The 18,642-nt window shown below is 39.1% G+C and overlaps 1 protein-coding gene across 2 annotated transcripts in view; it reads left to right on the forward strand.

Annotated features, from left to right (window-relative positions):
- Window positions 1–13,262, forward strand: part of yjefn3 (YjeF N-terminal domain containing 3) — a 70,838-nt gene extending 57,576 nt beyond the window's left edge. For both annotated transcript variants that reach the window (XM_059341127.1, XM_059341126.1), the window contains 4 exons: window positions 3,581–3,691; window positions 9,684–9,797; window positions 12,110–12,260; window positions 12,509–13,262. In XM_059341127.1, coding sequence (XP_059197110.1) covers window positions 3,581–3,691; window positions 9,684–9,797; window positions 12,110–12,260; window positions 12,509–12,705 — 573 coding nt within the window. In that variant the 3' untranslated portion in view covers window positions 12,706–13,262. The remainder of the gene's footprint in view (window positions 1–3,580; window positions 3,692–9,683; window positions 9,798–12,109; window positions 12,261–12,508) is intronic.
- Window positions 13,263–18,642: the final 5,380 nt, after the last annotated feature.

The following is an 18,642-nucleotide window of genomic DNA, read 5'->3' on the forward strand; positions in this document are numbered from 1 at the left end:
GTAGTTTAAAGCTGCATTCTTTCTTATATTTTTCTGCCACTTGGGGGCAGTGAAAGCTTTACATACAACACTGACATATTATCTATCATCTTAAAAAGTTGTAATGGCTACATGCTATAAAATAAGTCTATTCATTCATGCAGTACACACAGAGAACAGTAGTATTACTTTTAAGTTGTGTCCCTGTTTTTTGTTAAGTTGCTCAACTAATTATAGCTGTGTTTCCACTAGGGGGTAAAGTCGCCACCGGGAAAGTCTCAGGCCCCACCCTCTCAAAAGTCCGCTTACTCTGCGTGTTTCGACTACAAGTTAGCCCCCAGAGGGATTTAGAGACTCTGGAGGTGACGTATGGTTTTCACCGTCCCTAACTGTGCACAATGTCAGCAGCTGAAAGCAGCATGGCTAATTATGCACAGTCTCCGCTTATCATAAACATAGTGATTGTGAATTAACGGCATTGCTAACTGTGCACAGAGTGTCCAGTGCTTATTGTAAACAAACAGAGATCGCTAAGTGAACACCTCCTGTAGCAGCAGCACATACACACTGTACTGCTACAGAGCTAACTGTAGCTAACTGCCGCTAACGGCAGCTCTTCTTAACAAACCAGCCTCTGGCTCGTTAAGAAGAGTGAGAAGGAGTCGCTGGATTTGTCTCCAGTCACTTTCTTGAAAAATAGTCTCTAAAGGGGTCTGAAAAGTCGCTAAATTAAGCAACTAAGTCGCTAAGTTGGGAACACTGCTTTGCCGGCTTTTACAAATGGCAAGTGTTGTTGTTGTGTAGAGTACTACGTCACATCCCGCTTAGCATTCTATCCAATCAGTAACCAGGCTGTTTCAGGGGAGAAAAAAAGACCCTGCTCTTCTACAGGGACAAAAAAGGTCCCGACAAAAGCCGGCTCCGGAATGCTTGTATTCAAATTAGGGGCGTTTCGGCGGAAATCTGCAGCTCGAACTCTCTTGAGTGTGAAAAGTTTTGCAGCAGTGAACATATGCAGAGGATATACAAATACCTTATAAACTCAGCCTGCATGTATTGTTGAAGCTGGAAAATCAGTCTAGTGATGTGAGAACACTGAAGCTCAATATGGACTTTATCGTTTTGAGAGTTTATTCTGTCGTTGAGGTATGAGGGCCTGTTGGTTTTTTCCACAAATTAAAGTCAAATATTCGCTTTCACATTAGTTTCCACCAACTACCTAAAATAACTTTACTTAAAGTACTACAATATAACCATAATATACTATACATAAATATGCAAGTGGTATACAATGGGTTTATCAGAGGTATTTTGCTGAAAATAGTCTGCTTAATGTGGAAACATGGTTGTGGGCCCAGAAACCAAAGCAATATTCCATACAAAAACAGCCCATGGTCTGTAAATCTATAAGGAACTGCAGAGTCAGGTGATAATTACTAATGTCACTAGAGGTGACTCCTCTCAGATTTGATCCCTTATTAACATTAAAAGTATTGATTGCTGCAGCTTTAACTCTACTCCTTTAATCTATTGTAGCTTATCTTAGTCTAACAACACCTATATTCACAGTTCACAGTCGAGGGCACTATCACTATCAGAGACAGTTAGCCTTTAATACCTGGTTGCAGTTATTATAGTTAGCATTTCCCTCTAGGGAGCAGCTCAATGAAGAGCTTGACATCATGGCACACACGTATTCACATAGTATATATGCACATATCCACCTCGGGTGCCACTTTATTTTTACTCAGTAGGATGTGCGATTTACACAGTGTAAAACTCATTAGATGTGAAAATGAAACACACTGTCCTGTTTTACTGTCTCTACTTTCTGTCTCTCTTTTCCACTGACTAACTCCCTGCTCCTCCACCTAATATCACCATGAGTCCTGTGGCCCTCAGCGACCATAACGCTCTCTCCTCCATCTCATTGAATCTGTGTGATGATTTCTCAGCTGAGCTGTTATGATGGAGCTAACGGCTGCTGTCTTTTCTCCTGGATTCATCGCTCTACTTAATGCACTCTGAGTCTTGTTATATCCAATTATACAACGTGGCAAATGGCCTATTTCTCCATATGAACTTTCTCCTGTACTGAATACATTAGTGGAAGTGCAAGTAAATGGATTAGATGTGCTGCGGCAGAATTTGGGCCTATGACAAGATCATCTTCAAAATTTGGAGCCTGAGTACCAACAATGTGGAGAGTCTTGACTTGAATTACGTAACATTAGCTTAACAAGCTGCAAATTGTAGTGTAATTACTTTGCAATCATGGTGCGGCTATAATACTGAAACTCTAATCATTTTAAATAAGTAGGGGTACAATAAAATATTTATGGAGAACCAAGTCTTCTAATAAAGGAGTAAGAACTTGTAAATTGTCTAACTATTTTTTTAATTACAGGCCAGGAAGCTATATAACATATTTTTCTTTATTATGAGGAGCTCATACATTCATTATGGGACACAGTGATGAACTGTGAAGTTAACAGGATGTGTGTCTGCATGGCCTACAAATTATGTATAATTATAATGATTATATATGAAAAATAGTCACATCATCAGATATTTTGTTCCAAATAAGTACAAAATTGTTACCTCTTTATTAAGTTCTATTAATACACTGTCCTTTACATGTGCCCCATAATTACAAAATACTTGCTGTAATTTATGGGCTGTGATCTAAAGTCATGGACTATTTATGGTGTTGACAAAACTGGGCTAATTGGTTTTACAACTTGTGTTCTAACACACATTTAATTGGACTAGAAGTCTGCGTGAACTGTCTTCTACAATTTAGGTTCTTCAGGTTTATGAAAAGATGCTGTGACCTTTGCGATGATGAACAATCATTCTTGTTTAATGTAACAGTGCCGAAACTCTCAGTAAAACTGAACTACTTCTGTGTTCTGAAAAATGTGTGGAAAATGAAGGCAGACACCTTTGGGGCTTTCGGTAATGATGATGACGGAGGGTACACACACACACACACACACACACACACACGCGCTCTGTTTAGGTGTTGGAGATGGAAGATTAGCCACTCAGGTTGACAGTCCCGGAGGCGGATACCTGTCTCGTTTAAAAAGGTGCAGGGTGATTTACAAGAGAGTATGCGGCCAGCAAACGAGGCAGATGCCAACAGCTCGATGCAGCAGAGTCAGAGACGGAAAGTGTGTTACACATACGGAAGCATCCCACGGCGAGGACACTGGTATTTTTCCACTGCTGCCAGGGTTATTTTAATGAGATTGAACCTTTTTTCGTAGACGGAAGAGACAATATAGCTGGTGCCACGTCCACCCTGGTCTGGCATGCCTGGCATGCTGCATTCAGGGACTCTGAGTATGATGGAGAGGCAGAGGCACAGATCGGATGACTGGTGCAGAATAAGAGGCCTGAGTCTGGGGGATAAATACTGAATACTGATGACCATCTATCTTTCTTTTGCTTTGTCTCACTATTGTTCTCTAGCAATAACCCCTTCTATTTTTCTCTTCTGTAGAGCTCTTCGATCCCTGTGTCTTATGTTTTTCCTTCCCCTCAGTCATCAGCTCCTGTTTCTAACAGCCCATCTCTTATTCTGTGTGTCCACCAGGCCTACCCGCTCAGCGCTCTAGCAAAGAAGCAGCCAACAGTGCTGGTGATCTGTGGTCCAGATCAAAACGGCTCCATTGGCCTGGTGTGTGCCCGACACCTGCGCATATATGTAAGTAATCTACTGCACAGAAAAATCCCTTTTATATTTAACAGCATCACAAATGATCCACTGTAAACCACAGTCTGGTGCTTACTGACTCATGTAGATCAGTGGCCCCCAACCTTTGTCCTTAAGTGACCCTTTTTCTACCATAACTGATATATACACAGTCGGCCATAAAGTTGGAATACATTTTTTTTAACTTCTTTCCATGAAATGATTGTGACAATGTGATTTATTGTTGACAGATAAAGTGTATATCTTTTCAAAACTTTATTAATCAATCTCTTCCAAACATATCACAATGAAAATGAAACGACAATTAAACAGAGGACTGTGTCTGAAAAAAAAAAATATTCTAACTTTATGGAAATATTACATCCAATGCATAACAATAACAGTACAAAAATGTGTGTGAAACAACTGATTGATGGATTTTGAGTTCCTGTGAATATCGCATCAAAGATAAATTCTTCTCTCATTTTTAGGAACTTTTAATTAAATTCTCTGTCCGTATTATGCATTTTCTTTTATCTATAACAATCATTCATACTTAATAGGCTCATTTTTATTACAAATTCAGTGTTTGGCGATAGTTCCATTTGTCCTTGGGTTGTTTTAACTGCATACTTTTTCTAATGCATAGGGCGGTGATGAGCAGAGGGTTCAAGTCAAACAGCTCCAACCAAGTATTGATTGCAAATAGAAAGACATACTTTCCAGAACATTTACATATTAAACATACTTTTTAAAATTGGTCTTTTGTAATAATACTTTTTTCTGAGACCCTGAGTTTTAGGTCTTCATTCAACGTAAGCCATAATCATTATAATTAGAAGAAATTAAATAAATAAATAAAATGTTTAATTCTATGTGTAATGGATCTATATAATGTGTTATTTACACTTTTTGAATTGAATTACTGACATACATAAACTTTCTATGATATTTTAATTTATTGAGATGCACCTGTATAGCTTGAGTACAAAAGACTCTTCGAGCCAAAGCTTGTTACAGAAGAAGTATATGGCCTACATGCATGCATATGGCTTCATTTGACAGATAACATCATCGAGTTTCTGAATTTATACTTGTTTAGCCCATGGCTACAACACAACCTAAATTAAATCAGCTGAACAAAACAAAATCATTTTTTGGACCAACCCTAACCCTACTCCTACCTGGGGCCGGCGTTTACTTATTACAAAAACTTTAAAAACAACAATTTCATTTATGTTTCTTCACGGACATGAAATAAACGCTGAGATATAAGAAAACTGTATATATTTTTGTGTTTTACGACCCCCCATGAAGCTTTGATGACCCCTAGTGGGGGTCTGGTCCCTCAGGCTGGTCACCAGTTATTAAGATATGACAACATGAAAACAAACTTCAGCTTGTGTCAGGGCGAACACGGGATCCCCTATACAAGCCCTCTGCGTTACACAGATTTTCATTTCAGCTCCTGTAAACGGCCCGGCGCAGTTATCCCATTACCCTCCCACAAGGGCACTCAGACAGTCATGATATCATGCTATTGTTACTCTCGTTAAAGCTGTCTGTCTCTTACGCTCGGCAGCCACCATATGATGTCATGACCATGATGTCTGCCCCTCAGGCCACATGCTGACTGACATTTAAAGACTGATTGTTTTTGGAGGCAGGATTCTTCCTCTCTAAACACATTACATCTCATGACTTGAAAAAGAGCTTCTTTTTCACAGTTCATCTCAGTCCTTGGAGCTGCAGTCCTGCCTCCAAGCCTTACTCTATGACTTTACTGGAAGGGAAATATTAGATATGTGTTTTTGGGATCTTTGGTTTAGACTGGAATGCATCTATACACTTTACCATATGTGTCCGACACACTAGATTTACAGTGCATTGATAGTTCTGATTAAAACCATGTTAGATGGACTCTGATGGCTCTCTGTGGAGTCTCTCTCTCTCTTCCCTGGCCTCTCACTCCCTGTTTTTGTCTTCTTAAGGCCAGGGACGAGGTCAGAGATCAGCTCAGAGGGAAATATATTTTATCCTGGCATTCCAAGAATAAAGCTTCTCCATAACATAAAAAAAATTCCGAAAACAATTGAGGCGATATTTACGTAATTTTTACAAGGTTTTCACCTTCTGCTTCTGTCTTTGTCTTTGCCTGTGTATTTGTCATGGATTCCCAACTGTTTCCGCTGCATCTTGAAATGTGCTGTATAAATTCAGTTTTATTATGTTATTTTCAATGTGACTGCACTCTACAGTAGGTCGACTGGGACCACACTTGTCTGACTTCGCTCTAACTTGAGAAACTTGAGTACTTATTTTGGACTGTGAATCACTTTCCTGGTGTAAGAGTGTATGTTTTTCATGGTGTGATGTGATCCCTGTCAGCAGGAAGACATGCAAGCATACACGTGAGACACGCACATTAACACGCGCACACACACACACCGCCATGAGCCTCTGATGCAGAGCTGCGAATGTGATTAGACAGAGCATAGAAATGAATGATCAGCTGCAGGCGAACAGGCCAACCTGCTTCTCACGTCACTCTGAGAAGTCCGAGCAGGCCACAAAAGCAGGTTGTGTCTGACTCTGTCGTGCATCTTTGATTATTTCCACTGCTAAGTATGGCAGTGGACACAACGCTGCATACCGGAAGACACAGATATTCTTTGATCAAAGCTAATGCTGGGTGAGAATGATAAACAAGCGCTATGCACATTAGTTCTGCTGTATTGTTCGCATTAAAACAAGTGGACATGATGTTATGTTTGGCTCATGACATTGTGCTCAATAAATGGAAAATCTGATGTTAGCCATATTATAATCTGGCACAAACAAAATGCAAATATTCTTTTAATCCAACTCATACATAATTAAAGTATGCGGTGTGGAAATGGGCAAAAACAGCAGGAAATGGCATTTTCGACGAAAAATAGCTGACTTCCTGTACATTTTAGGGTATGGGTTTTTGTTACATTTCGGAGCGTCTTCCCAGGATACACCTACAAAATGTCTGTACGACATTCCTGTGCTGGGGGCTTAATTTTCTTGACTTTCGAGGCAGCGCTGTTGAGTCATTTTGCCACGGCCATTACCGGGACCAGTAGAATACGTACATTTCAGGGGAGATTGACGTATATTCCATATGGTGAGGTTTTGATTATGATAAATTACACTTTGCTCGGTCCCTAATAATTTAAACAGACTGGAGCACACAGATAAGGTAAATAGCCCAACAATGAATAATTTGACACAGGTCCTCAGAGTCTTGCATGCTAAAAAGTTACTGTTTCACCAGTGAAAGACCTCAACCCTGCATTACTAATGGGCTGTATACAAAAAACAAATACTACAAGACACCATCATCCCTCAAGGAGACAAAGTGTAACCCTGTTAGATGTGAGCATTTACTGGAAAAAGACCTTGTTTAAACACTTTGCATGTTTCTGTCTCACACCTCATTTCTGCTCATTGCTGTGTCACCGACAGACATTTCAAGCCCTTTCTTAGTTTCACACAGTTTGATGGTGTAACTGCTGATGAGCTCAAGAGCACGCCTCAAGGGACACACACACACACACACACACACACACCCCGATGCAGTGGGTTGTATTTGGCCTGGTTGCTTGCTCTGTGCTCTGTCGAGATCATGATGGAGATGACGTCAGGTGATGTGTGTCTGTGGCTGTTTGATTGGTTTAGGATCCCCAAGGAAGCTGCAGTCTGCCTGACCTGACAGATCATTTCCTGTGTCAGGCACCCTCCGCTCTGCCACGTTTTTCACTAAAAAACACAAATGTGAAGGACTAATGACACATTGCTCTGGATAGATGTTATTGCTGATTTTTTGTGAAAGTACATTTTTAAACACTTTGAGAACTACAATCAAATTTCCTTTTACCTTTTTCCAACCTGAACTGTGCTCTTTTCTGAATTACGCAGTTTCAAATGTTTAACATATATGATATTAAGAAAACAAATGAACCAGCCTTTTAGGGATAATTACGTCAACCTGTTGTCATTAAACTCTTTTATGATATCTTCTGAAAAGTTATTTATCATTTTAAGGATTTTCATGTTTTTTTTTTTTTAAAAATGCATTTTTAAACGCTTTGAGAACTACAACCAAATTTCCTTTCGTCTAACTGGGGATTTCCACCGGGCGCGTTACAGCCGCGGCACGGCTTAGCGAGCCGGTCGTATACACGCGAGATCACGCGATAATCCTGACCATACGGGAGGCCGCGAGATCCCGTGATAAACTCTAAACTCTATTTATACAGTCTATGGATAAACTGTGTGTATGAAGTAAACAACAACAACCAACAGCTTTCTTTGCTTCTCTGATGTGAAAGATCTGTTGATCTGACCATCTATCCTTATAAAAACAATATGTTATGTCATAAATGATTGTGTGATGTTCCACTTCAACAATCAGTCTCTTGTCGTCCGTGTCGCCGATCCTCTGAGACCCTTTGGTTGATTGTTTGCTGATCTGGTGCCTCGGTCATAACATAATGTTGATCTGAAGTAGTTTTAGGCTGCATGAACTGCGTATTGCGTTTTATTTTGAAAGGGGGCGGAAGTGCATTACGTTACGTGCGATCTGCTCTGTTGAGCGTACGCGTTTACATCACATACATGCTCCAGTACAAGGAAATAAACAAACGTGGGATTATTTTCATGCGTCGGACCTTCAAGCTGCTCTGGCAGCTCTAATAAACTTACAGGAGTCTTTCCACCAAATGTACAGGATGTGTACATAGTATTAGTGAAGAGAAAAGGATCTGTAATTATGTCTATCACATTTTGGATGCACCAATTGGTGGGAGGCGAGCCAGACGGCTTTGAACGAGACCTGGGAGATCTAGTGGATGGTGGAGAACTTTGTGGAAGGAGTAGCTGATGAAAATGCGTGGCGTAAAAACTTCCACATGCCCAAAGATGCTCTTATCGCTTTAAGTGATGCTGCCTGGCATACATACCCAATCACATTCACACACTTTAGCGTCATCGTATGCAGCAGATTTCCTCCTGAAAACGCTTGTCTAAACGCAGAATAAAAAGTGAAGACATGACGCCACTTTTGCGTCTTCTGTTTAGATTCTCATCATATAACCGTAGCCTAAATGAGAATAAAATTGGCTGAACCAGCTGTTTTAAGGTAAATATGTCAACCTATTTTCATAAAATTGCATTTAACGATATTTTATGAAAAGTTATTCACCATTTTCACGACTGATCCTACAAATGTCCAGCAACATGAGCGATCACTGCACTGTGGAGACTGTTTGAAACAACTTGGTCAGGTTTAGGAAAAGATTGTGGTTTCATTCAAAATAACTTTGTTTGATGTGTAACTTACATCAATTAAGCATGTAAGTTTAGCAACACGGGTGGTCTCCTGGGTCAAAGTCCTGTTTTTGTTTGAAACGGCCATCCACCATGTCCTCCTTCATGGATTTTGTCACCCTTTATACGACATCATCTGACTTCCTGTCCATCATGTTCTGGTTCATGATATTTGTTTTTGTAGGTATAAGTACTGACAGTGAATTATGTAGATATTTATCAATGACTGTGTTTTGAGAAAACGCTTACCCTTGATGAGCACACACACACACAGACACAGACACACACACCTGACAGTTGTTAGATTTATGGTTTAAGGCCATGTAAAGGTCATGGGTCGCAGGTGCTTCCTGCTGAGCATCACAGACCTTTCAGACAGTGGGTGTCTGGATTTCTACTCCTCTCAGCTTCTACTTTATAAGGGAAGTATTCAGTCAGGAAGCAGAAAACCACAACGTCTGATCACTGGTCAACAGAATTTCCACTTGTCGTGAACTGAAGCTCAAGTGTATCGTATACATTCAAACATGTCAGTGCTGGCTTAAGAACACAGGCCAGTGTTCATATTACGTAACCTTTTCTCTATTTTTGTGTTTCTCTTCTCTTCATTCCCACTCCACATTATTCTCTGTTGCCTCATCTTACACAGGAATATGAGCCCACCATCTACCATCCTAAACGCTCCTCTCAAAGTCTACACCAGGACTTTACAGTTCAATGTGAGAAGATGGACATCCCTTTCCTCTCTTATCTCCCCACAGAGGTGAGCAGCAATTTTTGCAGACAGACAAGCTATTTTACAAGAGCTTCACTGGTGTTGTTTTTGTTTGCTCTAAAGTTTGATAAAACACATAAAAAAACATCAAATTTGAAGTGTGATTAATGTGATTATTATTGTAATTAATTTGAAACAGTGGAAATGGATTTTAGAGAAGCTGAATATTTTAGAAAATGTGCTGTATTTTCTGTTGAGTTGGATCTGCACCATAAGTATGTAGCTATGGCAGCTTAGCTTAGCACAAAGACTGGAAACAGTGGGGAACCATTCACTTGGCTCTGTCTAAAGGTAATAATAACAACAACAACAACAACAATAATGATAATAAGTATAATAGTAATAATAATAATAAAATCATCCTGCCAGCTTGTCTGAAGCTCACTTATTAACATGTCCTGGGTTATTTGCTTAATCTGTACAAAGCTGAAGATAGAGTTTAACAGAGAGAGATACAACATGTTAATTAGTAAACTTATGAAGTAGCTTCTTTCCTTTTTTTCCTATTCATGTGAAATTAAGATAATTGACTCCTGGCTTACCCACTTCAAATATTATCAACCCTTTAAATGGCCGTGATCAGTGATTATCATCCTGATGTATGGGTAATAAAGGGCCTGCTCCATCTACTCACAGATTCAGAAGGCTTATCATCAATGCAGGGAGATTCAATAATAAGCCGATGACCTCTAATGGCTGAAGTCATTATGACAGAACCAAAGGAGGAAGCCAGGTGACATAGAGTGTTTAAGTCTGAGGAGGGATGAGGCTGGGGTGGAAAGATGAGTCAAACAAACAAACAAACAAGGACTGGTCCTTGAGGCCAATTTTTTTCTAGTATAGAAAAGTCATGATCTACCCTACTCTGCCTCTGATTGGCTAGCACTCCTGCTATTGGTTGGTTTGGTTTAGGCATGAAGGAAGAGATTTGTGAGGTTAAAAGAAATCACACTCTGAAGACCGATGTGTTTTTTTTTCTGTTTTGCCACCTTTTCAACTTTTCATATCTGAGTGTAAAAGTGAAACTTAAGTCCACTTACGACGTTTAAACACACTTATTTAACCCAAACCATGATGTTTCCCAAACTTAAGAGTTGTTTTGTTGCTTAAAGCTGAGATCTTATGAGAGTCAATTCACAACAATAGCCATGTTTAAAACTGCCAATGTTACCATGTGAATAGATGAAAACTGCCTTCTGAACCGACTAATAGATATAGGAGGCCCATCCCAACCTGTATCTATGATACTGATAACCACTGATAAAATCAATTCAAGTGATAAGATGTGAAATAGGTGGCTGGCTGTAGCTCAAACAAATATTTATAAAAGGTAAGATCAATATTCTTATCTAACTCTAGACAACAGAGTTAATAAGTGTGTTTCCTAAAATGTCAAACTTCTGCATTAACCCATTAGAACCCAGACCCAGTAATCCTTAGAGGAAAATGATGGGGGATATATCACAGACCAAGTTGACCACATAAAAAAAATTCTACCCCTAAATGTCAAAGATCTGTGATGTGAAATATACGAGACATTGGGCGTTTATTGTATTTATGTTTATATTTCTTATTTTAGAATAAAAAAAACTAGACATTTTCTGCTTACAGAAACAGAAATTTGCCTTTTTCTTTGCATCTCCACAACATATATCAAAATTGTGACATGTATAGTGCTGTTTAACAATAAATCATTTTTCAGATTTGTTTTTAAGTAGTAAAATAAATTAATAATAAATAAAAACAAATAACCATTTGCCTTTTTGTTTGCATCTCCATAACATATATCAAAATTGTGACTTTAATTTGTTCAGGAAATACGGTCAGAAAAAGTTAAATGCAATACAGGACGCCCTATTAACAGATTAGAATTGTCTTTAAACTTAGCCTCCTAACAAAAAATAAGCTTTTTGAAATTAGCTACTTTTTCACATTTCTGTTCCCAGTCACACTCATTTTGGAGAAGTCACTTCTTGTCACAGTCACATGACCACCACACCAGGGTGTTGAGTATACATCGCTTAGGGATTTAATGAGTTAATGTGAAGCATAAAGCTGAATATGGGAGATTATAGAAGATTTAAAGTGTTTGTTACATGGGTGTCACCATGGCTCCTTATGGGTTAAATTGTGACACATCACATTAGTGTGTTAAAAAAATAAGTCACAACTTTAAGGTTTGTGGGCCTTTCTAATTAAAATGAAATGTCTACTTGTGAACCCTTGGCTCACCTCCAGTTTATATGATTTGCCTTCCTATGGCGTTATTCACCCTGCAACACTCTGTCTGTTCTGCTCAGGTGCAGCTCATAAACGATGCCTACAACCTAGTGATCGATGCCATGCTGGGCCCAGATACAGACTGTGCCAGCATTAAGGAGCCCTACCCTGGTATTCTTGTCACCCTGAAGCAAGTCAAGATCCCCATTGTCAGTGTGGATGTGCCTTCAGGTGAGTGTTCATACAAAGTGTAGCTATCAGGCCGGAGGCTCAGAAACACAACTTGATAAATGGGCCTCCAGGCAGCTCCCTAGGAGCCTTGGCTCCCAGACAGGAGTTTCCATTCTGGAGGCACACGTGGAGAATAAATCTTACACTACAGTCAGCTCAGTGTGAGCTCATCATACCCCAAATACACTACCTGCTGAGTGTGAGCACAGCAGGCAGAAAAAGATTACTATCCTTTCTGTCATCCTCAGGTTGGGATGTCGAAGAACCAAGTCAAGATGGCATTAACCCAGAAGTTCTCATCTCACTCACAGCACCAAAGAAGTGTGCCATGAGTTTCTCGGGGAAGCATTTCTTGGCCGGGCGCTTCCTGCCCTATGACATCCAGAAAAAATATGAGCTCAACCTCCCAGACTACCCTGGCACAGACTGTCTCATAGAATTGTAACACATGGGAAACATAAGAGCCAGCACGGCCACTCCTCATTTTCAAAAACATACGGTTGATCTATTCTCTTGTTTTGTACTTTATAGATTGTTGATGTGATTTAATGTTAACAGCTCAGTTGTTGTTGAGCTACAGTAGAATGATAATATTTAGAAGCTGTGGTTTAAGTCAAGTCTATTTAGGGAACAGCATGAGGAGCTATTGTGTCAGTCTACTTGTAAAAGCTGTAGCATTACACTGTTTTCTGATTACTTTGCGAAAGACAGAACTTTCTGTTACCACAGTCTGCAAAGAAAGATGAATTTTCTATGATGCCTCCCACTGGACTTTTTTTCTCCTTCAAAACTCTTTTTAATGTTTATGTTCTGATGCTCTTATGTTTACATTTTTACTGAAGTGTGCTACTGAGATGAGATGTTGTTTTAGAACTTTCTGTTCCTGTATTTTTGGTTTATTTGGTCAGCCTGCACTTCTGCATTACTTTTGTTTCAGTTACTCCATCAGTTGTTACAAAAGGCCCAGACAGTTCTCGTTGTCCAATAAATAAATAAAAAATCCTTTTAAAGGATTCAGTTTCTGGTGTTTTGTCTTTTTCTTTTACGTAAAGATCAGTGCATTATACACTACATATTATAAAGTTACTGCATGTAATGTAAAGAACCCACCAAGAAGTAAAGGCCAACTCTGTGGTTTCCCTGAAGACTTTAGGCAAGTCATTGTTTTGGTTTTCTTATCTGCCGGACTGTTCAGTGGACCGATAATGACGAGATAGCATGACCAGGATCATGAAATAGGACAAACTGGGTGATTAATAAAATGGGTAACAAAAATCGTGGGATAAAAATTAAAAACAAAACAAAAACATTGAGACACAGAAAGAAGGCCTCACTGTTCAGCCAGGTATATGCTAAAACTAAGAATTAAAAGCACACCCAAAACACTGTGAAATCTTAAAAAACAGGAAGATGTGTAACTTTCACTTCAGAAAGTGTCAGATAGGTTACAGGATAATGGCAGTGATACTGTCAAACAAAGTATAATAATGATAATAAACAAAAAATAATGATTAAATCAAAATAGTGATATTCACTTCGAAACTTTGACACTCGACCCCTGTCGAGCTTTGAAGTCAATCACAGGTGGTTTGTTGAGGATCACATCATTTCGACGGAGTGAGGATTTTGCCATCTTCTCATTTATGAGTTTGTTATTGTCTCTCTTCTTGTACTCATAAAGAAGCTCCACTCGCTCCTTCTCAAGCGTTGCATCAGTTTCTCCTTGAGGATGCGGTGGGAGGTAGTTTACCCCAGATTTCTTCGCCTTTTTCAAGTTTCTATCTGGAGTGCTGGGGTCTGCAGCCGATTTCCTCTTTCAAGAGTTAACATTTAGCTCTGGGAGTCCAAGGTGTCTCACCTTTGCTCTGAAATTGCCAAGCTTATACTTCAAGCTGTTGTGCCAACTATATAAACCATTGAAGGACACTGGATCCCTCAAACATGGGCGCTTCGCAACTAGGGCCTCAGCAACCTGCTCCCTTTGTGCTTGTGAAGGATAGGCAGTGTAGACAAAGATGATATCTGCTAGTTTGTCCAGAATGTTGGATTTTACTGCAGGAATGTTGAGTAAGGTTCCATCCTTTCTGTAAGCTTCATTTTCAGCTTGTAGAATGAGTTCAGTGTCAAAGGAGAAGGTAGGTATCTCAAACTGAGCTGGCCAGGACTCAGAACGAAGGGAGGAGGTGCTCTCTGGAGAAGACAGAATTATGGTGGATGCGGTGGAACAGGCATCTTCTGATGACTCTGCATAACTGCCATCAATGCTCTCTTGGAGTCCTTTAGCATTCAAAGAATCCTCAAATGTTAGTGTGATCACTGGTTCAATAAGAACCACCCTGATAGTGTCTTTGTCTTTTATGTCTTGACCATCAAAATCTTGGTCCTAGAAATGAATATTAAAATCTTGCTCAATTTCAAATGTCTCTTGTAAAATATTCTTAAATTCTCCCACAGTCTGAGGGATTCCTGAGGGCAAGGAAAGCTTGCGAACTTCTTCTTGCAGTATGACTCGAAGTCTGACAGACATGTTAATTCTGCAGTAGGAAAAAAAAGACAAAAAGCCCAAAAAGTTATGTTGAATTAGGCATGCAAACAATGAATTTACATCTTATAACATATGTTAAGAGCATTTTAAAGCTGCAATCACAATATTTTTGCTTAAGGTTATCATACCATCAGAATTTCAACAACTGGGGGTATTTTTAAAGTGGGACAATGCAGGAAATCTAAAAGTCTACTGGGTGACAATTTGGAATAGTTTTGCATATTTTCTCATGTCCTGGGAAATGTGAAAACCATTTGAAACAGTGACAGTACTGAGGACAATCAAGAACAATTTTAAACATGTCAATACATACTGTTTTTACTACCTAATCTGGGAATGTGACGCTTCAAGGTGACAAATCAGAAGTGGCAGAACTGTTGTATTAGATTGCACACATGTTCCAAATGAAGTGGCCAGTGAGTGTAGATCGGTCAAATATTCCAGATTATATTGCTGAAGCATAATGTTCTGAGGCATACGCATGTTGATGACCATACAACTGTTCAGGAAAATATGAAACTCAAGAATTGAAAGAAAAAACTGAACTTAAACTAGGCCAATTTCAATAACATTATCAGGCAAGTATGGCTTTTATTCTGACAGCTGCCTCAGGTACATATACTGCTCATTTTCCCCCCTTACAGTTAATCAGGTAATTTAGCCATTATTCTCAAAGCTTCATGAGCTAAACATTGTGTCCATTACCTTGCATATATAATGAAGCTAGCAAAGTTTTTCTTGTCAGGTTAATTGAGGCATATGCCTGGCTGAACTTGGGAATTAACAAATGCCCCGAAAACACTCTTGAATCTTAAAAACAGGAAGATGTGCGAATTTCAAATTTCAGAATTGAAAAAGTAAACTAAAAAGCATTTTTAGCATATGTAGCGTTTTTAAACATTAATTAATAGCAAGCTCTCTCCAGCTAGTGACACACACATGTTGCAAAAACATTTAGAATAAAGTTCTAATAAATCACACTATTCTAGATACGGGTGAATTACACACAAAATATATATTACCAACTTTTTTGTCCATGAGTAAATAGTGAATCTAATTTTTGCCACACATTCGATACTACAATTAACCGAGTGATTGTATAAACAAACCTTCATCCAGTGTAGTTGTAGAGACAGCTGGTAAAGATATGTCATAGTTAGTTACTGACCAAGGCAGTTAACCAAAATTACACTATAATAAACGTCCAAAATAAAATGCATGAAAACTAGTAACTCAACTTTTTAGATTTGCTTTGTCCTAAACATCTTCATTTTACCTTGTTCACATCTATCATTTGTCTAATGTTCATTTTACCTCTTTGCAGATTATTTTTGTTTCTTGCATGCCTCCACATCTTTCCTGAAGCACATTGTATATTTATTCAGCTGTTACTTAATCAGCAGTTGTTAGAATAAATCAGCTCTTTAATAGGAGACACACATTTAAAACAAAACACAAGTTATATCTTCCTTTATAGTTACACTCTTCATGAAACTGAGCCTGAAGCTTGAATGTCTGATATGAAAGCAGTGTTTCCACATTACTTTTAATGACTTATGGCCACTGCTTGAACAAAATAACAGTTATCCTGCTCATACATTAATAAATGCAAGTTGCTTTTTGAGCAAGTTTTTTTTTTCTGCAACATCGGAATCTGGCGTCCCAACAGGCTGGCGCCGTCTAATTTCTGCCGATCCCGTTAGCGCACCGGTGACAGTCGCTCAATTCGGTCTTTTGTCATGCACTCCCGCCACACACTGTATATCTTCCGCATGATAACGTATTGTGTGACGTCCACAAAGCTACACCGCCGCCATATATGCAGTGGAACACATAGCAAGATGCGATGAGCATCGTAGACCGCAACTACCTGTCATAGACGAGTCCTAGTGTGTGACGTTAACTTGCAAGCCACTTGCTAACGCTCATCTTCAAATTAAAAAAAAAAAGACTCTACTAAGTGATGAAAACTAGAAACTAGCATCCTAACAGGCTGGCGCCGTCTAATTTCTCACGGTCCTGTTGGCTGCTGTTCCGAACCAGAACACGGAAAAACCACATTCATAACATTATGAAAACTGAGAAGACAGTAATATCTAATCTAATCAACTAATTGGCAGAGTAGCCGTCTACTTGGCAAAAAACTTTATTCTTACCTTAAAGTTCAGTCGGTTCAACCAGTTCAGCCTCTGGAAATGTGGCAATTCAACAAGGCTGAGTGGCTTGTCAACAAACTGATTCAGAGTCAGACTCGGATATGTTTTGTCTGTCTGCACAGACAATATTGGAAGAGTGACAAGGGGCATCTAAATTGTCATCTATCTGAGACATCTGTCTTGAGTCATTGTTGCTTTCTTTGTTACTGATGGTGGGCTGTAGGTCAGGTTTGTCTGTTTGTTGTATCGCACAGTCTTCTACAATGTTGCGCAGGCGTTTTTCTAGAGCAATGCGAGCCCTCCGTCTGACGCCAGAGTTTGTTAACAGAGGTTTGCTCCTTTTCATCATTTCTAAAAAAAAATTTTTGATTGTGACAAAAAAACATTACTGAACACAGATATCAGATAACACAGTCAGTTGCCCTGTAAAAAGTTTTAGTGACTAAAGAAATATAAGAAATTACTTGCTGTATTTCACTTTGAACCGAACAACTTTCTGATTAAACCTAAAATGAGAGCAGACAAAAGAATTTCAGTGAAACAGGACCCTTTTCACCTTACAAGGTGACAAGCAGAAAAAGCTGCAACTACTGAAGAGTTAGATACTCATGTGAGCTGGTGTGCCTCTATCCATATTATCAAAATGTATATTGTTTAATAAAGTTATATAGACCAAAACAATCCATCAACTAACAAAATGATTGTATTAATGATAAAAAAAGTTCTTTGCAGCTCTTAATACTGGCAAAGGCGCTAAAAATGTATCACTGTGAACAACAAACTGAAAAAAATCTAATCTACCTGTTAACCTGTCATATATAGGTCTAACTGAATAAAAAACATACATCAGTGTATATTTTATAAATATCTAATATGGCACAAGTCATATTTTCAAGTTTTTTCTCAAAACAGAAAAAACGGATACTCCAACTTCCTTTATTCTCGATAATAAGAACTGAGCATTCAATGGAATAATAATCATACATTTTCATCCTTGAGCTGCTGAAATCTACTGCACTCGGTAACTCGTCAGGGCTTCCCCACACAGGCAGGCTGCTGGACAAGAGGGTGAGTTGTGCTGTGTTTTAAATACAAATCCAGCAAAGCTAGCGGATGTCTGATGCTTCGTACTGTGTGCTGGGACTGTACATGTACTGTTGCTGAAGTTTGGTGCTGTTCTCACCATTAATTGTGGCTATGAGTGGCTTTTTGATGGTGATTTCTAGTTGGAGACATAAGCTGCAGTGTATTGTTATCGTGCTGTCTTTTCTGAGGTTGCTAAAACTAGCTAAGCTAGCGGTCAGCAAACTTGACCTCTCGAGGGGGAGTCTTACTCGGTGTCACGGTTTGTTAGAGACCATGGATTAAATTTACACCGGAATATCCTTTTAAATCTTCCCCAGATCACTGCCTTTCTGCCAGAGATGTCACGACTGTCAAACCAAAGACTAACGGCAGGGAATCTGCGTTATTAGCGAGCTTGACATTAGTCATTAATATTGCCACAGATAACCTTAACGTAACCAGTAAGAATTAATAATGCCGTTAAAAATCCATAATTTCAATTGTAACTGCAGTCAACCTCATTAGCCTTTCATTTAACCTTTTATTTAACTTGATATAAGACTTGTCATTAACGCAGTTACAGGCAAACCCCCCCCCCCCCCCCCCCCACATAACT

Source organism: Centropristis striata, chromosome 9 (assembly GCF_030273125.1).
Source record: "Centropristis striata isolate RG_2023a ecotype Rhode Island chromosome 9, C.striata_1.0, whole genome shotgun sequence".
Classification (NCBI taxonomy): domain Eukaryota; kingdom Metazoa; phylum Chordata; class Actinopteri; order Perciformes; family Serranidae; genus Centropristis; species Centropristis striata.